The following is a 21,326-nucleotide window of genomic DNA, read 5'->3' as shown; positions in this document are numbered from 1 at the left end:
TTATTTAATATCATTGTTACTTATTAAACAAACAACAGCAACATCAAGGAATGAAGAGCTACATGACACAGTCACATACTCCTGTAATACATAATTTTATGTACTGTAATCATACCTTTTGTTACATCTTGGGAGGGTTGGTACATCTGGTCTAACACATGCCAATGTAATTGAACATCTCACAAACTATCACATCTACTGCAAGTATGATCTTGGCCACTGACCGACATAATGGGAAATGTAGGCTAAGAGTGTGTAAGAATGTCACTGCTTCTGTACCACGGTCCATCATAAACGACATAAAAGATGAAGTTTACAAAGGCATAGTCAAGGGTCCTCTCCATTTTGTTCAATTAGATAAGCAATCTGCTAAAATCACATTGATAGGTACACGGTCCTGTTATCGTAACGCTGTTAACAGTAAAAAATAAGTTGCTTTGACACATAGATTAAGTCTGAAACATTATTTTAAACAATTGTATCAGTTATACGTGGTTGTTAAAGTAAACGGGAAATAAACAGAGGAATTTATCTGGGTTGGGTTTAGGCAATGAATCGGATAGCTCTTATAATTTGCTGCAACACCAGCTGTCTGGCGCCAGCGCTCTTGAATGATTTTGCTTCAAGTGGTGCTGCACAGCACTTGTGCTGCTGTGATAAGCCATTTTCAATTTGCAAAGCTAAGGGCAGTTTCTAAAATACTAATCTTTAGATGGTCGTACGTGAGGTTTTTCAGCTGTAGCTTGTTCTCAGAGGGAATCTCTGCTTTAACCGGGCAAAGCACTTCATTGTGATGCACCGAGACACCTGATGTAAATTGAAGTATTTTCATGATAGATGCCATTGATGAATCGCCCCAGCCCTATTGTTTAATCTGTACAAAGCTGCGAAAACAACAATGTGGTTTGTGTGTGCTGGACTATTTACAGACTTACTGGAGTCTCCGCTGGTTACCTGACAAACTCTCAATGACAAGACTTCAGTTTCCAGTCTTTATGCTAAGCTAAGATAACTGTCTGTCTAAACAGACAGATGTGATAATGGCATGGATCTGGACAGGAAAGAGGAAAAAAAAGTCATACTATTCTAACATGGCTGCTCAGTATTGTGTGAAATTATATCATTTATTTTAATGACTGTTACAATACCTTCACTTCTGTCTGTTGCAGAGACAGACACAAATAAGACCTATGTGTATATCTCAACTCTGCGAACGTGGACTGACGCCCGTGATTAGCGCAGAAAATACTATAAAGACTTGGCTGTGATCGAGAACTCTGTAGAAAACACAAATGTTTATAAAGCATAACCAGCCGGTGGTTCAGCGTGGATTGGTCTGTACCAAGTGCCATGGAACTGGTCCGATAATAGCAACAGCTTATTCAGAAATTGGCTAAATGAAGATGTAAAGGTCAACCACTGTATGACTGAGAATGCTCAACATAAATGGGATGACGACGACTGTATGCTCAAGTACACTTTCATCTGCCATGAAGGTGATTGTTGACACAAAGAATTTATTTTTGTCCTGAATGATTTATATTCTAATTCTAATGTATGTATGTGTCTCTTTGTTTTGTGATTATATTTTACTTGCATTATCCAGATCCAAAAGTGAAGCTGACTGTGGTGAGGATGAAGATTCAGACTGATGTTGACATGACAGATCCAGCTACTAACACTCAGCTCCAAACACTCAGAGAAAAATTACATGCGAGTCTACTATTTGTAGAAATGGTATAAAATCTAAAACCTCAGCTTGGTGCATATCTAAATCACCAGGGAATGACTGACATCAAACTGCAATGGAAGATTCAGCCCAGACAAACGGGAAAAAGAGAAACTCATTTGAAGGAGAATTTTGATATTTTCACATATTTTGGTGTTGAAATGACTAGCAGGTACAAAAAGTTTTGGAATATATGCAGTAGATGGCTTTAGCTGGCAGCCATGATTTAATTATGATTTGTCCATATGCCGACATAACCCACAGCTGGCAAGCTGAAAAAATATTTCTAAGTCTGAGTAATGCAAATTTGCATTTCTCATATCCTCCCTTGAACAACGTCCCTTCAAATGCAAGTGAAAATGCAAAACTAAAAAGTAATTTTCCTGCTAGGTACAAAAGCACAGTCACAGAGCGTGTAAGGCAATCTGATTTGCAAATTTCTAATTTATAGGACACATCACATTGTGTCAGGATACCAGCCAAAGGAAGTGATTTGACTGATATGAGCTCCTTTACAATGATCGGCAATGACATTCGTCAACCTTTGTTAGAATTACTTGGCAGTCTAAGGGCCTTATTAAAAAGATCTATAGCGCAAGAGCATGTCCAACTCTACTTTTGCTATTTAAACAGCGCATTATCTGTTCATGTGGATGAGCACATTCTACAATTATGAGGTTTATCAGTGAAATGTATGAAATACACTACACATAGATCCACATTATATTTGCTTGTCTCCTCTATAGCCGCGTTTCAACCACAGGAACTTTACCAGGAACTAGGAACCTTTCGAGAAACTCACTGCCTTTTAACCACAGGGACTGGGGAGTTCCGGGAATTTATTTTGCCCCCACTATGGGGTAGTGCTTTCCAAAAGCACCAGAACTTTGCGGAGGAAGGGGCTTGTAGTGCTGGACATTTCTGATTGGTCGAGTAGAGGCTTCTCGCTTTAAAGAGGTGGTATTATGCTTTTTGGCTTTTTCCCTCCTTTATTGAGTTATATTCCTTTTTAGTGCATGTAATAAGTTTGCAAAGTGAAAAAGCCCAAACTCCAACCCAAAGGGAGTTCCCATCTCCCACAGAAAGCTCTGCTCTTAACTGCCTGAAAACAGCTCGTTTGTTGTCCAGCCGTTTCCCTTTCATCCCTGTGATGTCACAAGGATGAAAGCTAAATGTGCCTCATATAATGCTCGCCAAGCAGCTAGTCCGACACGCCCGGAAAAACACCGGTGGAAAAACAGTGAGCTGCAGCACACACCTCCTCTCCCTTCCAAACACTAGCTACCCTCCAGGCAGTCAATGGACATAAAGTTGTTATTGTGATGTAGAGACAGAGCTCAGTTAAAACTTTATGGATGAAAGATACTTTTGTTACAGATTAATAACTCACCACTCTGAAACTCTTGCTCCAGTCCATGTTGCCCAGCTGGGGTGCGTTTCCCAAAAGCATGGTTGCTATCTACGGTAGCAACTTCTTTGGTTGGAACTATGCAGTTGCGATGCAACTGTTTCCCTAACCTGTGGTTATAGCTGAGATAGCAGAGAATGCAGTGTTAAGAGGTGGATGTAATGTGTTTTAAGCAGGGAATATTAGATGATCCTGCTGTACAAACATATTTAAGGTGAAGATATTTTTAAATGTAGTTGTAAAAGTACTTTTAAATGTATTTGTCATGGGTAGGGTTGCATTATTTCAGTAACCTATCTTTAGAGCATCTACGAACAATGTGTTTTTCTCGCAGATCTGTTCACAATAACTTAATTTAATATTAGTCACCCAGTACAAAGGTTAAAGGACAAAATGGAGAATTTAAAGACAAGACTTTTAATATTACCTTAATGTGTACATTTCCAGACCTCTGAGGACGATGGGTGTCTAGTCTTCCTTACAAACATAAATATAAAAAGGGACAGCATAAAATTCATGAAAGTACTGTAATGAATAAATCCTTGAGAGTTTTCGTTGCCGTTATAACAAAGATAAATTGAGAACTCACGGGAGTTGAACCCGTGTCTGTCTCAATAGAGAAAATGTGTAAACTCACACTTATCACACTGAGCTATTCTCAAAACCTAGATGTCAGATGTGGCCAAGGGATTCATAATAGTGTTGACATGAGTTACAGACTAAATGTAGGCTAAATAAAATGATTAGGTTATATATTATTTATATTGTTGATTTAATTAATACTATTGTTGATTTTCCTGTTATTGCCAGTACGACTATGATATGAAAAGCCTAAATAGTTAACATAATAATGTCACTTAATATTGGCCACAACTGACACATTTAGGCAGAATATGACAACGTTTTGTGAGTTTTGTGCTGTGAAAGTCAGACGAGCACACCTGGAAACATGTTAGTTCGAACTACGTTGGTTCAAACTAAGTTAGTCCAAACCGCGGTGATACCAACAAGGTACAACGGTTTTGGGAAACAGTCGTACTAGATTTTTGTTCGTTTAACGATGCATCATACCAAGATAGTTCAATGTTACCTTCCATGGTTGTACGGTAAATGCACCCCTGGTTGGCAACATGTAGCTGAAACAAAGCCATGTTTACCGGCTTCTCATTGGCCCGCCCTTCTCTGCTTCTGATTGGCTAGTAGTCCTTAACTAGGAACTGCGCATGTGCAACTCCCAAAAAAGATCATTTAGAGACAAGATGTATCACTCCATAGCTAAAACGAAGCCTTAACACAGGGTGAAAAGCAGCAATGTGCAGTATGACAAAAAATATGGTTGATTGAAAATGAAACCATGTAAACCTGTTCTGGTACAACCCCTAAATAGGATTTTGAACCTGAAAATGAGCGCAATACCACCTCTTTAAGTCTAGCACATCGTGCATTTTAAATCTACTTCGCTTCTCCTGCTTGTCTCTTTTCCACCACTGACTCAATGACCACATTTGCAAACCAATAAACCACCAATCAACAGCTGCACAACTTGAATCTTGTCTGTGGTTACTGTGCTGTTGCAGTGTAATAAATAATGATGCCTGTCCAACGCTGACGTAGGGTGCATACGTAGGAATATATGTCAGTGGACTAATTTGCCTAAACTTTGTAGGTCTTTAGACCGTAGTGGAAATGCAAACAGCAAAGGGTTGAAGGAACCTTTTAGTTCCTTGAAAAGGAGTTCCTGGGACTAAAAGTTCAGGGTACATTTAGCGGAAACACAACTCAAGAAACAGCTGTAATCTCAGTGTGCTGCATTATAAACTGAATGATGATGAACTGGTGGGTCACATCTCTGTCTCTATGAACCCGGACTGTGTGTGACCTTTTGGATGTGTAGAAGAACACAGAACATTAATTAACATTAGATCTTGACTGGACCTGTCAGCATGTTGGGAAATTTAAATAATCAATGAAGTTGTGCTGCTGTGCCATGGGCATAAATGTGCACAGCGTCTCTTAATGGGGGGACGCTTCACCCTATTTTACCCACCTGTAATCAATCAGAATATACATTTTTATGACTTGGCATTATCCATGGCACCATGGATATGACTGCAATCCACACATAACTAGAACCCGCTTATGCAGGCGCATCTTACTATGTCTATAATAAGCCCTTTAAATATCACGGAAATACCGGCCATTGACTTTGGACAAGGGTTTTTTTCATCAGTAGTGCAATCACTTCCTGCTGCCTCAAGATAGCAATGCTCCAATGTTGGATGCAAATATATTTGCTACTTACACAACAGGGTGCTGGGTGTGAAAATGACATCTGCATAGTTTGGAAACTAGCAATGTGCTGTGCACAGCTTTTCGCTGGGTGTAAGATAGGGCCCTTTATCCCTCACAAAACCCCTTTTACCACTTTTATATCAGCAAACCTTAATTTATGAAGCCTTGGTCATTGTCTTGTGTGAAGCTGAGGCAATTTTGAATGACCGACCCATTGCCAAACTCTCAAAGTGCTGAGCCTGAGTTTAGGATAAAAGCTGCATGTGCTGAGACACTGCAGCTGACTTGGATGATACTCTGATGCGTGTGTCCCAGTGAGTCCCTTCTGCAGAAAACTCGAATTGCTATCACAGGACCCTAATGACCAGGAACAAATCATCTTGTCACATTTTTTTCCTCCAGGGCTGTTTGATCAAAAACGGACTAGTATGCAAGAAAAGATGAAAACAGGCGCATAACATTTATTCTGGAAAAGATGGAACAAAACTAAATGTTATATTGCAGCAGGAGACATCATTCAGATGATTGGAAAAGTAATCAAAACTTTACCTGAAAAATCAGCGGTGGTCAGATCTGTTCAAATCCAAACAAAGTATTATGGTGTATTGGTAGAAAATGGTAACTGTAACTGTCAGTATAAAAATTTGACTTTTTAATGCTACACTTTTGTTTTATTTGTGTTTTATTTTGAGAAATGTACCTTTGTTTTACTTGTTAGTATAGTTGTTAAAGTAAAATAAATGGATTGTCATATCTGACTTTAGGCTTTTAGCTATTTTGGTGACAATGGAAGATCCATTTAGCCTGTATTGAAGTACACATACCATCTACTACACAGAGAGCCATGGATGCAAAACTGACCAAAACAACTAGCGTATCAACAGTTGATATCTACAGTAACTTACTTACTACTTATTTATATATATATATATATATATACACACAAACAGATACTCATGTCAGGATTCGAACCTGTTGCTTCTACCAGATCAATGTGTTACTAATATACACACCACAGGTTCAGGAATAACTTCATCAGAGCAAAACCTGTAAGTAGTTGGTGTTAACACCCATTGTAAACAACAATGTCACAGCTCTGATAAACATAACAGCCACAGCCAAAAACAAAGCTGCAACAATTCCATGGCTATAGTCATAATCATAGCATGACTGGAGATCAAAGACTTGTAGATGAGTTATCGACCATGATCACAGCAATAACCCACTATTGTGGTCACAGCCTGTGACCTAACCTGGTATAAAATCTATATTTTAATAGCAATATTACCATCAAAACCATCATCCTGTAAATTATAATGCAACTGGATATCTTCTAATACACCTGGAATACAACTGTAACTGAAAAGAAACTAATTTACAACAGTTATTACACAATTTCAAACTCTATTTCTGTCCATACAACCACATTCCAAATAACATAAAGCTTCCAAAACACTGAAATATTGATAAAAACAGTGACTATTCATTAATATTCTTATGACCAAAAGAACTCCCATGCTTTACATGTCCATAACACTTACATCCTATCTTTTCATATTGAAAAGAAAAACACAACTCAAGATGGTGCTGAGTATAGCTGCCTCGGTGTTAGGTGCACTTTGTTTTGTTTGGTTTTTGTGTGTTAATTCAGTTTTCGTGTGATTCCCGGTGCTCTTTCAACAGGGAGGAGTTCATGAACATTGGTAAACAACTCCAGTGGATTTAATTCCCACTTTTCTTGCGTCATCAGTGGAATTATTGGACATTTTGGTGAAGGGCTCGCTCGCTGTGGTTCGCGCTGTGAAGCGCCGCAGGAGAGGGAAGAGCGGGGTCGCTTGCGCGTCTTCGCCGGCGGGGACTCCGCACACCGCTACCGGCAATATTTCTCTCCAACATGTGCTCACTGTGCAACAAAACTTCAGCTTGTGGTGGGGAAAAACAGAGACTTTTATTCATGTTCTGTGCTTCACGGAGACCTGGCTGTCTGAACTGATACCGGACTCCGCGCTGCAGCTGGCAGGCTTCCAACTGTACAGAGCCGACCGCGACACAGAACTCTCTGGCAAAACAAAAGGTGGAGGTATCTGTTTTTATATTAACAATGGCCGGTGTACCGACGTGTCAGTGATTCAGCAGCACTGTTCTCCTAATCTGGAATTTCTTATCGTTAACTGTAAACCATTTTACTCCCCCCGTGAGTTTGCTTCATTCACTGTGGTCGGTGTTTACATCTCGCCGCACGCCAACGTTCAGGACGCACAGAGCATGGTGGCCAACCGGATATCCTTGTTATTGTTCTCGGTGACTTTAACGGGGGAAATCTCAGCCAAGAACTCTTCAAAGGAACACTTTGGATCACTGCTACACCACAGTTAGCAGTGCCTATCATGCAGTCACACGCGCTGCACTGGGACACTCTGATCACATGATGGTCCATCTGATTCCTGCTTACAGGCAAAAACTAAAGCTGTAAACCTGTAGTGACGACATCAAAAAAGTGGACTAGTGAAGCTGTTGAGGACCTCCAGGCATGTTTGGACTGCACTGACTGGGATGCTTTCAAGAATGCTACCAACAATCTGGATGAATTTACAGAGGCTGTGACGTCCTACATCAGCTTCTGTGAGGACAGCTGCATTCCAACACGGACCTGGATGAGTTATAACAATGACAAACCCTGGTTCACAGCTAAGCTCAGACAGCTGAGGTTGGAAAAGGAGGAGGCATTTAGGAGTGGTGACAGGGCCGGATGCAGGGCGTTAAAGTAGCAGGGAGGTGCGAGAAGCTAAACGACTGTACTCAGAGAGACTAAAGAACCAGTTCTCTGCAAACGACGGCACTTCTGTCTGGAGGGGGTTCAGACAGATCACAAACTATAAACCCAAAGTCCTCCACTCCATTAATGATTCTCGCCTGGCAAATGAGCTGAACCAGTCCTACTGCCGCTTTGAGAGTCAATCAGACACCATCCCCCGTGACTCCTCCCCTCAGCTTCAGCCTCAGTCCACCACATCTTCCCCTCTCTCCTCAGAGCTGGCCAGCTCCACCCCCTCCCCTCCTCTCTCCATCACAGAGAGGGAAGTCATCGGTCTTTTCAAGAGGTAGAAACCCCACAAAGCAACTGGGCCGGACTCTGTCTCCCCATCCACCCTGAAGCACTGTGCTGATCAGCTGTCTCCGGTGTTCACAGACATTTTTAACACCTCACTGGAGACATGCCATGTGCCAGCCTGCTTCAAAGCCTCCACTATCATCCCTGTCCCCAAGAAACCAAGAACCACTGGACTAAACGACTACAGACCCGTAGCCCTGACCTCTGTGGTTATGAAGTCCTGTGAACGCCTTGTGTTGTCCCACCTAAAATCCACTGCAGACCCTCTCCTGGACCCCCTGCAGGTCTGTAGATGATGAGGTAAACATGGCCCTTCACTACATCCTCCAGCACCTGGACTCCCCAGGAACCTACGCCAGGATCCTGTTTGTGGATTTCAGCTCTGCTTTTAACACCATCATCACAGCCCTGCTGCAGGACAAGCTCTCTCAGCTGAACGTGCCTGACTCCACCTGCAGGTGGATCACTGACTTCCTGACGGACAGTAAGCAGCACGTGAAGCTGGGAAAACATGTCTCTGACTCCAGGACCATCAGCACCGGTTTCCCTCAAGGCTGCGTTCTTTCCTCCCTTCTCCTTCTCTGAGGACCATCAGGACCAAAACCTCTCGCCACAAAAACAGTTTCTTCCCGTCTGCAACTAGCCTCGTTAAAGTCCCGGGTCCCCTACTGACACTCCCCCCTTGCAAATGATACAATGTCTCTGCACATGTAAATACGGTTTCATCTCGTGTCGGGCACAGACCTGGCACGTCGCACATATTTATTGTTGATTGTTGATCTTTTTTGTTATATTTTTATGTTGTCAGTTTATATATTTATATGTACAAAATATTCTCTTCTGTTGCATTACTTCAGCATGGCACAGACCCAGAATAATGCACATGTATATATTTGCAATGTTGTTCTTCCATTCCATATTTGTATATTTCTACATTTATTTATATTGACTGAATGTTTGTCTACGTGTAGCACCTTATCACCACAGCAAATTCCTCGTATGTGTAAAACACTACTTGGCAATAAAGCTCCTTCTGATTCTTCTGATTCTATTGAGCAGATGAATCCTTTGGTATATTGGATACGTCTACTACGTGTCAGCGGTCAGACAATGATAGACTTGTTTGTTCCAAAGCAACACTTTTCCTCTGCTGCAGTTTCTGGTGAAAACTAAATTTAAGAGCACAGAGGGATTGCGCAATACCAAGATGGCAGCCTGGAGATACTTTTATACACAAAACCAGCTGTTTTTAGACTGCAAACAGCGAAACGGCAAAAGTCAGCTGTTGTAACTGTATATTTATATTGGTGCATTTGTTTTTATTTTTATCCAGCTAATAGGTATGTAAGTTTGGTGATTTGAGTGATATAAGTTACATAGCTGATCTTAGCTGGGGCTAAGTTTTGTTTAAAGTGGTCAGAGGTGTAGGGTGAGATGAGAGATATTCGGATAGCAATAACTGCAAGCATGTACAGTGTTCACAGAGCGATTTATGTTAGGTAAGCTCATTTAGATGCTTGGTGTTTGATGTGTGTGTTTTGTATGGATAAAAATGGTTTGAAATTCTAGCTGAATCTCCTAGCATCACGGAGGTGTGTGGCATGGATAAGGTGACGAAATACTAGGATCAGACATGGATTTGCCATTTGAATTTGGCGCGAAAATCAATCATTGTCCCAAGTATCAAGAGAAATACCATTGAAACTCTTCAACTGGACTTGTGAAGAAAGTTTTTGCACTAATAATTTCTAAATTTGAAATATTAAATTGGCAATGTACTGGTAAATTGTGTGTTGGATTGGATTATTGCAAATCAAGCAAATGTGCCATTTATATATGTTACAGCTTCACAGTAAAGGGATGTAAATTATCATAGCCAGGTCGGTGATGTCCCATCCGACATCAGTATCTCTAGAATGCTGTATGCTAGGGACTTACTTTTTCTTTTGACCAGAAGGTTGCGCCGTTTGGTGGTCCGGTGCGACTGTATCACTCTCAGAAGCATTGCACCTTGAAGTGCAGTGTCTTTTTGGAGACTTTCTAAAATTAATCCATAAAGATGCATCCCCCACCAAACGTCTTCTGTGACTATTTATCCATCTTTCCTCAGTGAACATTGTTATTGTTGTAATTTTTTAAAATTATATATATATTTGTCCATAAATATGTGTATTAGGGCTGGGCATGTTAACGCGTTAATCATGAAATACATTAATTAATTAACACCTAAAATTATTTAATCGCACGTTAATGCAGTTTTAAAAAAAATTATTAGAATTTTTAAAGTCCATTGCTCACTGGCTCTGAATACACAGACAGTCAAACCATGGGTCACAGGAGGGATGTTGATCAGCCTGCAAATCACCCACCCAGACAAGCAGTGGAGGGAGGCTTCGGCAGACTGTGCTGTCATTTTTCCCTTATATTTCCACCCGCGACCGGTTATCCTTGTTAATGACGCAGCCTATCAAACCAATATCTGCACCCTGTGTGTTCAATGCAGCTTTCACATTACCTGGTCCGTGCTTTTTTTTTTTAAATTTTTTTTATTGATGCATAGTTCAATACAGTAACAAAAATGCAAAATACGTAGATATTCAGTTACATTTTACATTGCCAGAAGCTCAAATAAAATTCAGTTCTTCTATAATATTAAGACATTTTATAGTTTTTTTTTTTTTTTAAGAGTTGCAGAGTTGGTATTGAGGTGCAGTATTGTTTCAGTTTAACTGTAAATCCATTGATTCAGGGTTTGGATCCAGTCCATTTTGATTTGTGGATGTGGAATTTTCCAAGTGTGATGAGGAGCGGCACAATATAGTTAAAATTGTCAGGGCCATGAAGTACAAAATATAACATGACATCAAATACATTAATTAGTATGCTCATTTTCTGTTTATAAAATGTTCACAGTGGTAAAAAAGATTAAATATAGTTTATCTTTCTAAATTGCAAAAATCACAGTTATAATCAATGTTAAGTTTAAATCTTTGCAACACTATTGAAATATCTCTCATTAACCATGAGTCCAGATTTTATTTTATTTATTTCAATAATGGGGTCAAAATTGGTTTTATATTTGCTCTATACTTTTACAGATATTAATGCCCAGGTAGGTTACCTTTTCTTTAACTGGGATTCCTAACAATCCGATAAATTACAGCTTTTAATTGGAAACAAAACCAAAAAAAACAAACTAGAAATCTAGATTCAAACCTGAGACTTTAGTAAATTCATCAATCCAGATTACTGCTTTAGTGACTTGGTTGTGGTTTTTCAAAAAAATTGCAGTATCATCCGGTAATTGACAAATTTTAAAATCACTTTCTACAGCCCTTATTCCTAAGAAATCTGATTTTTTGACATGAGTAGACATTATTTGGGTGACTAACAGGAACAAAAAGGAAGATATTAGACAGCCTTGTCTAATACCATGGTGAATATTAAATCTTTCTGATGTACCATACATTAATTTTACAGAGCTTGAATACCATTATACAGTGTCTGAATAGAATAGAATGAAAAGCCAAAAAAAGAGATGGCTTTAAGAAGAAATTCATGTTCAATGGTATCAAAAGCCAAAAGTTAATAAACAAAATAAAACTTTCATCCAATTTTAAGTCCTTATAATCTATCATATCCAGTATTCATCTGTTGAACATGCGTGAGTTTCCTGAAGAAAGTGTCTTTTAAGCCCCTGGCATTTACAGAATAGCTTGAAAACAGTAGAAATGAAAACAGTAGAAATAGAAATAAATGTCCAAATATAGGTTGGATAAACTTGACCTTATTAATAGGCTATAGGAACCTTGCTTTGTATATAACTTTAATAAATGCACAGCTTATTTAGATTTGTCAGCCCTTGCTGCAACTTAGTGGACAGCCGCATTTTAAACACATAACAAAGTGAATAGCGGCAATTTAAACAATAACTAAAACAAAGTTAGTCATAAACTTCAAAAGTTCGACCACATTCTCCACCTTCACACTGATCCACTTCACATCTTCACCTCTTTACCATCTGTGTATGCTCTGGCCCCTCTGAAGTATGCCGGCTTCCTCTCCTTTCGCACCTTCTCCACCACCTGCTACAGGAGATTCCTCATTGCTCTGTCGGTAGTGCTGAGATCTTCTCTGAAGTAGTATCAATGATTTTGAAGAAAGTCGTTCTGAAGACGTACCTGATGATAATCAGCCATGGTTTTACGTTCTTGTCTTCTCCTGCCTTAAGGTGACCAGCGACATTCACTGCTGCTGCCACCTCATCTTTCTCTGCTCCAGGAATCATCACCTTGCAGATCTCTTTGACTGTTGCTTTAACATTCTCTGTTTGATTTTCAGCTATCCCAAGTAAGCACTGACACCACCGTTGACTGTATCGTTCTTGTTTGTTAATTCTTTCTTCCTGACCCGCCATCTTTTATTTTAATTCTGCGTTTTTTAAGGGTTTTAACTTGCTAAAAGATTCATGCAAATTTTTAAATTGACTTTAAAATTTTATAAATGTATAATCAGTGCACACAAAGAAATCTTTTTATAAACGTTTCAATAATATTACAGTGAGGAAAAACACAACCATCATTACTTAAATTTCATGTATATATATATATATTATATGCCATTTATACAGAAAAAGCCTTCTGTAGGAATTTAAAAAAGTCCAAAATGCAAAAGTTGGGTTTCCAGCTATAAAAAATATAAAAAATATATGGATAGTTTCAGGTACTTTGTCTTATGTAAATTATTTTGAATAAGTGTGTTACAGTCATACAATGATGTATCAATGGTATAAGACAAAATATGAAAAGTTAGAGGTGCTAAACCACCCTCAAAATTACATTCACAGATATGTTTTGTACTGTTCCTACATGGTATAGCTTCACAGTAAAGGGATGATAATTAAGTCTAGAAGCCTGAAGAATGATTTAGGGAGAAAGGCATATGACACAAGTTAAGAAGAGATCATTAATAAATGCACGACATCAACTTTATTAAGTAGACAATTACAGAAAGCCACGGATTACAGCTATAGTCTGTCATTTTGTTGTACTGTAGACTACCTATCATAGACAAAAAAAAAAAGATTTGGAACTCAAAAAACACTACAAATAAATATTTTACAGTGGACATGCCTGTTAAAGTAAGATAACTGAACACCAAAGAATCAGCGGTGACACAGAAAGAGGTGACCTGAATTTATAAAAACGGACGAGTCAAAGGTGAAGGATGAGATCATCATCATCCTTTTTTTAGGTTAGTTGTAGTAACTAAAAACCCTTGAAAATCACATCTTTGCTAACCTTCAATGTTTCCACTGAAACATTCAACCATAGAGAGTGGTTAAACAGTGCTTTACAGCCTGGTGTTAAGTTACTTTTAAAATGCGCAATATAGCCTACTGCATGTAATTTTTCAAAGGGCATCTTGTCCATTGGCTTCATCATTCACTTCGTTTCTCTTCTGTTTTCTGGGTTGAATCTTCCACTGCAGGTTGAAGTCAGTCAGCGAAGCCTTGTTTGTCAGCACTGCACCTAGCTGAGAGGGAGTAATAGTATTATCAGAAGACCATTGTCAAAACATGACACTGCCATTTTGGGAATGTAGCATCTGACACACACTGCATACTTAACATCATCCATTTCCAGTGGTATGTTTGAACACATTCCTTATGTGAGAGTTATCAGAGTAAACAGTCAAAGCTGTTTTGATCTGTCAGGCACAAGATCATCTGATTTATCAATTTATCTGATTTCATACAGCCAGACTTAAGTCGCACACACAGTGACTTCAGACTCGACTTGAGACTTATCCTCGAAAGACTTCAGACTCGACTCAGAGTCGAGGTGCGGGACTCGTGAACAACGTTTATTTTTAGGAAATGTCTGATGAGCTTGCTGTTATTCCTCTCCCTCCGTTACCTATAAACTGCCTACGTAACACATAGTATCTGCGCGCGGCCACACGTGAGAGAGGACAACAAACACCGGCAGCTGCTGTGTCATTCATCATAAACTTTGGCTTTAAATTTTCATACAACAAGACCCAAACAAAGAAGCGCTGAATGTAAAATAGGTTATTATTAGGTTATTAACCTGAGAATAAGCTATATCTATCTAACGTTAGCTTGCTTCTTGCTTTAGCTACGACCTACCGGAGGTTGTCCGAAAGATGAATGAGCGTTTATTTACTTGCAATGCTTGTGGTGGTCGATTAACGTAATCATTTATGTCCCATTGGCTGCCATCACGTTAATTATTAACATTGGCGCAAATAGGTTACAGGTTTATTGTTGATCTTATAACATTACAGTTTTAATTAGCTATAATGTTACACTGGTTTGAAAGCCTGGGGTTTGTGTTGACTTACAGTAGTTTATAAGCTGTCATTAGTTGGAGACGCATTGCACATTCGCTACATGGTTGTGCTCTGTAAAAAAACAGGTTTATTGTTGATCATGTAATGTTAGTTAATGTGATACTGGGTTTGAGAGTCTGCGGGGTGTGTTGACTTACAGTTGGCTAGTTAATAAGCTGTGCACATTGCACATAACATGGTTGTGCTCTGTAAGTGAAAAACAGGTTACAATTACAGAATTTCTTATAGCTATGCAGTTTTATAAGCAGCCTGGATTGAACGCAGAGGTGATACAACACTCATTATAACCACGAGAGACTTGAGACTACTACTTGGACTCTTGCTCAGTGACTTGAGACTTGACTTGGACTCTAGCTCAAGGACCTACATATAGCTAATTTTGGAGCCACAAAGACTATACAACTACAACATCTGCAGCAGTGTCTGCCAAGACCTGGAAACACACATTGATGTGTAAAATCGATAAAGAGCAAGAACTGAGAGAGAGATAACATTGGAGTTTCACCTGTTGAAGGATCTCGCCGTTAGTAGCTGGATCTGAAAGGTCAGCATCAGTCTGAATCTTAATCCTCATCACGGCTATCTTAACTTTCAGGGCTGGACAGTCCAACAAACACATGCCCAAAAACCAAGGAAGGAAATATTATTGTATTGAAGAAAACATTTAGTATTTAGTAACAAGTATTTATGAGATCTCTATATATTTTTTTACCTCCTTGACAGAAGAATGAAAGCTCACTGTCACAGCTCACATCATCCCAATAGTGTTCTGACGTCTCAGCCACACAGTATTGTTTACCATCAGGCTGTCCGCTTCCCCAGTTTGTGAAGGTGCTACTACTCGTGTCGGACCACGTCCACGGTACTTGGTACAAGCCAATCCACCCAGAGCCCGCAGAATAAGCTAACATGATTGACAACACGTGTCCGTTTTCCTGAGCATTCTCGATCATGGCCAGATCGGTGTAGTATGTTCTGCAAATATCCCGGGCTTTCTCCCATGTCAGTGAATATAAATATAAAAGATCATTTTTCTGGGCTGGAGGATTTGCAGCTACAATAGAAAATAGAGTAAAGCTATATTGAAGATGGTAGTGTTTGTAAACATACAACAAATATATGGTAAACATATACTTGCTCAGAACGTATGACAACGTATGAAATGAAAAGTATTAGTTACAGTTCTGAATGGGTTCATTGAAAGATGGGGTGAAAAGTCAGCTGTCGTTGAGGGGCTTTCATTAAATTTTATACACAGCTTCATGTGCTAATTTATTAATATAGTTTTACAAGGGTTCTGACCAAACCCAAACTAACTGGAAACTTTAAATCAGAGAGGGCCGTTATATACTGCTTTTCAGCCTAGTTTTAAGTTACTCTTTAAATAAAGAAATGAAATGCAATTTGTCTTACCGTCGTAACAAAAAAACCCAGATGGGACTTATGGGATTTAACGCTCCATGTTCCATCATTGTTCATTATCACACAGGCTCTGAGATGAACTCCTGGCTGACCTGGTTGCCAGTTATAGTAACCAGTTTTGCTTGTATCACCAGTCCCTGACCATCTCCAGGAGTTTGTGTCATTGCCTATAATTCCCTTCCAGGATTCTGGGTCAACCCTCAGTCCAATCCATAACCATGAGGTATCTGAACTGGGTCTGTTTAGCCTGCTCATGTCATCCATGCTTTCAATAGTCGCCAGGTCGGTGTGTTTCACTCTGCAGTAATGCTGAGCGTCGGTCCAGTTCATTATCAAGTTGACATAGTGGTACTCACGAAGGATGGCGTGAGAGCAGGAATTGAGGCCAAAAACTGAGGGTTAATGATAGAAAATTAAGTTTTACAATTGAATATTTATAATCTTTAGAAGACATATTAGAGGGAGAATATTGCTAAAGAGATATCAGAGGGATATTTGAGGGTAAAAGAAAAAGAAAATAATAACCAATAGATTTATTGAATATCAGACCATATCAGTGTTTGTAATGTTTTAGCCCATTTTCTATAAATCGCATATATTTGAAATTATTGTTGTGTTCAGTTTTGGATTTATATAATCATCAGTATGAAATTAACCAACTGTCAAAAAGATGAGTAAGACAAGCATTCATGTGTTCATCATTGCAATGTCTTGTTCTACTTTTACCACATACATGGTTGCATACCTCAGAGGTAACTTTTGTTCCAGTCAAATCTTTATGAGTATGATAATGGTAAGTTAGAAATATTCAAAACGGAAGAACGAAAGAAAGATGATAGCCAGTTAAGGGTTTCTGTATGTCTTGTGTAATTAATATTTATTTTCCATCTGCACAAAATGCTGAACAATGATGGTCAAAGTTCCTGCGACTTCAGTTGTCCTTCTGTAAATTGTCTCTCTCTTACAGACCTGTATTTAGCAGCTTTATGATTTAGTGGAAGATTAACTGTTTTGTGTCGCATATAAACAGGAAAGTAAATGTCACTGTTTGCTTTCAGTCCCTCTTCAGCAACACGCTTTCATCCTCAGCCCTCTGCAATACTCTATCTTTCCTGTCTTTAAGGCCAAATTCTTTCCTTCAGCCCTAACAAAACAAACCAAAATGTTTATTTAAACAGAAACAATGGTACCTTGAACACCCTGTTCAAGTGTACTGCACTGATGTACCTCTGACACACCCACTAAACCAGAGAAAACATGTCTCGAAGCCTGTTTCGCATTGTTGCACACCGTTTTGAGGAAACATGTTGTTCAGCAAGGAAACCGTAGAAAACTGGTTCAAAATGTTGTAAGATTGAACTCACCCCTGTTCCCACTTCTCATCAGCCTTGCAGTTACCTAGCATCAGCCACTTTCCATATTCACCACTTCACTTAATTGCCAGTTGATGCCTAGTTTCCATGTGCCTAGATGTCTTTATGGCTTTTGCCTTTCCCTGCCTTGTTACTTGTCCACCTGCCTGAAGCTTATTTATGCACAATTAATCACTGAACAGCACCAGTCTGCTTGTTATGTCTATGTTTGGGTCCAGTGCCAGAATAACCCACCTTGACACCAAAAACCATGAAATTAGTAAGTATGTTGTAACTCTTACCAAAGAAGACATGAATTAAAAGCAATGCATAATCCATTTCTGATGTCACTGAAAAACATGAGAAAAAAATTGGAAAAATACTAACAACATGATTTACAAGAATAGCAGACATTAAAAGAAAATATCCACCTTACATACAAGATTACGTTACATTTTCATTAAGCTGAACCATGGTTTTAAGACTTAGATTGGACCAATATTTATAAAAAAGTTGCTATTTATATATCATATAAATAGTGAATAATAAATGTAAAAGTGTGTGTGGGTTTTTTGAAAATAACTTTTTGAAGAGTATAGTACTAAAGGTAAAAAGGTACATTTAATAATATATAAGAAGAAGAATGTTAATAGAAGATGTACTCACATGTATAAAATCCAGCAAATCAACCCAACTTAGAATTGCTCATATCTGCAAGGAAATGTCTGCTCAACTCAAGAAGTATCCAGTGCTTTGCTGCATTATAACATGTTCAAATTTAAATATTCAAATAAGCAAGCTGAAAAAGTGAACCTTGGTTTGCTTTACATAACCACAATGTTTGGTCAGAGTTTTTTCATAATCTGAGGTCTACACAAACTGTGAAAAACTTTACATGGTGTGTTCAACAAAAACATAAAAACAAGTAATTGTGTGTGTGGTATTAGTTTAAGCAGACTGTTTACTTATTGTTGTGACTTGGTGTGTGTGTGTGTGTGTGTGTGTGCGCGTACCACTTTATTAGGTACACTGCTGGTACCGGGTTGGACCCCTTTTTGCCTTCAGAACTGCCTTAATTCATTGTGGCATACTTTCCACAAGGTGTTGGAAACCTCCTTCCTCAGAAAATGGGTACACCATGGTCAGAAAGGGATGGACATGGTCAGCAACAATACTCAGGTAGGCTGTTGCGGTTAAACGATGCTCAATTGGTACTAAGGGGCCAAAGTGTCACTGGTGGTGGTGTAATGGTGACCCGCCTGAACCGTTGAGTCAAGGCAGGATGGATCCATGCTTTCATGTTGTTTACGCCAAATTTTGACCCCACCGTCTGAATGTCGCAGCTGTAGCCCATTGTCTTCAAGGTTTGACATGTTGTTGGTTCAGAGATAGTGTTCTGCATACCTTGGTTGTAACAAGTGATGATACAAGTTACTGTTACCTTTCTGTCATCTCGAACCAGTCAGCACATTCTCCTCTGACCTCAACACATCAACAAGGTGTTTTTGACCACACAACTTCTGCTTACTGGATATTTTCTCTTTTTCGAACCATTCTCTGTAATAAACCCAGAGTTGGTTGTACATGAAAATCACAGTAGATCAGCAGTTTCTGAAATACTCAGACCAACCCGTCTGTCACCAACAACTATGCCACTTTCAAAGTCACTAAAATCCCCTTTCTTCCCCATTCTCATGCTCGATTTGAACTTCAGCAGGTTGCTTGACCATGTCTATATGCCTAAATGCATTGAGTTGCTGCCATGTGATTAGTTATTTGTGTTAACAAGCAATTGAACAGGTGTACCTAATAAAGTGGACGGTAAGTGCATGTTGCGTATGTTATTAAAGGTACCCAACACATTGTAGGTATCAGGGTTTTTTGCTACTAGTGGTTAAAAACTCTGCAGGGGATTTCTAAATTGGATAATTTCTTCAAGTAAATTGTTCTTGAACCAGTTCACCAAAAAAAACAATCAGATGAGTTTCAAACTGCAGGTCATTTGCATTCAAAGCTTTCCAGATGATTCATTCAAATGTAACCGACCAGATAAGACTCAGGTCTGATGATGTAAATGTGGTAATCAAAGACAAAAGCCCTGGTTTACATGACTTTTTGCCCTGAGTATTATAACATCCAGGTATTAATAATGTTTGATTTAACACTGACGCCAGGTCAGTTGCAGCTTGTAGTTTGACATCTTGGGATTTGCACTTATTCGCTTTTGGGATATATGCTTATTCACTTTCTTACCAAGGGTTGGATGAGAAGGTTGATTGACTGATTGTTACCACTCTCATGTCTCAGTGTCAAATATCTTAAGTTAAAAAATCTTACTCTAAATCTCACTAATTAACATGTTTAGCCAGGCTAGTTGTTTCCCCCTGCTTGAAGTCTTTATGGTAACTAAGCTAAATGGCTGCCTTTGCCGTCATATTTAGCTTACAGAAATATGGTATCATGATAAGCAAGAAAGATGACTGATTATTTCCTGAAATGTTAAACTTTTCCTTAAAACATGGGGGAAGAAAGAATTTGGCAGAAAAGTGGTAAGTCTCTTTTGAGGTTTATTACGGCTCTTAACATTTTTTTTTTTCAATATCAAAAAACACATGATCAAAGCCAGGTGGATTTTGAGGAAAAGCATTTACTTTCTAGAATCCCCAATTGAGAATATTTCTTTTCTGGTCCTATTTTAGGATATTTGGATCTGAAAATTTTTTGGGTCAGACAGTGCTGGTAACATTAAGGTTTGGAGATCTATATGATATCATATCACATATATGTACATAAAAAAAAAAGGTCCAACAAATATTTTTTACTTGTATAATATACAAGTGGTCACCTTTAAATTTTAATTATATTTGAATTATAATTAAAGTCCAACTTTTGTTCGGATTTTTATAAAGAAAAAGGTTGGGCTTTTTGGCAGCAAGGGTGTTTCACAATTTTCTCATCTAATCGGTCCCATCATTAAACTGTACTGATTTGCATTATCTTATATAATAGCCTCAAACACAATAGTAGTAGTCAAACACTGAAGAGAACATAAAGCGTTTGGTAAGTTGAACACGTAGCTTCATATTTATTGGATAGTAATAAGGTCTCTTCCATTTTATTAGTGCATGAAAATAACACTTAAAAGTGTAGAATCACTTTTTTGCAACTTGTCAACAGAACAACAAGAACAAACAACAGAACAAAAGAAGTCTGATCTATAAACTGCCCAGTGTCTAATTTAACGCAAAAGCAAACAGTAAGTTTTGGATTCCTTTGTGTTTCATGTCAGTTCTTTAGGTTCTGTGCAGCACATGTGCTCAAAGCAGCTTCACCATGTTTGGATAATATTCTTGATACAATTAGGAGGCAGATGTTGGCAGACAGCTATGAGTAACTGTGATATTGTATTGCTGTGACAATATTCAAAGATGAAATCAAGTTCATCATCATAAAGTTTTTTAAAATAAAACCATGTCACTTGTATCAGTTTAATGAAATGCATAGGATTTCTATAGCAGTCCAAAAGACTCAGCAAGTAAAGGATCTAATTAAAATGTCTCACATGCTAATTCCGCTCTGATGCTGGATCTTTTTGTCCACAGTTAATCAAAGTCAGCATGGACAGGACCGTGTTTG

At 38.7% G+C, this 21,326-nt stretch overlaps 1 protein-coding gene across 1 annotated transcript; it reads right to left on the bottom strand.

The window, feature by feature from the left end:
- Window positions 1-13,520: 13,520 nt before the first annotated feature.
- Window positions 13,521-15,941, bottom strand: LOC119897072 (macrophage mannose receptor 1-like). Its single transcript, XM_038710622.1, has 3 exons — window positions 15,629-15,941; window positions 15,422-15,513; window positions 13,521-14,076 (listed from the first exon to the last, which is right to left on the bottom strand). The coding sequence occupies exons 1-3, from the start codon at window positions 15,867-15,869 to the stop codon at window positions 13,954-13,956; spliced, it is 456 nt and encodes a 151-aa protein (XP_038566550.1). The 5' UTR covers window positions 15,870-15,941; the 3' UTR covers window positions 13,521-13,953.
- Between the last annotated feature and the right edge of the window lie 5,385 nt (window positions 15,942-21,326).

The sequence above is a fragment of the Micropterus salmoides genome, unplaced genomic scaffold, assembly GCF_014851395.1.
Source record: "Micropterus salmoides isolate LMB-PRFRI ecotype aquatic unplaced genomic scaffold, ASM1485139v1 Ms_hic_scaffold_11, whole genome shotgun sequence".
In the NCBI taxonomy this organism is placed as follows: Eukaryota; Metazoa; Chordata; class Actinopteri; order Centrarchiformes; family Centrarchidae; genus Micropterus; species Micropterus salmoides.
This window is presented reverse-complemented; position numbering and strand designations above follow the sequence as displayed.

Bases quoted from the DNA above. Each gene is read 5' to 3' on its own strand.
- LOC119897072 (XM_038710622.1), bottom strand. From the start codon at position 15,869: ATGATCGAGAATGCTCAGGAAAACGGACACGTGTTGTCAATCATGTTA. The intron at 15,514-15,628 runs GTAAAAAAATAT...TGGACTGTCCAG, and splicing joins TTCATTCTTCTGTCAAGGAG to CCCTGAAAGTTAAGATAGCC. The intron at 14,077-15,421 runs GTGAAACTCCAA...ACTCCCTCTCAG, and splicing joins ACGGCGAGATCCTTCAACAG to CTAGGTGCAGTGCTGACAAA.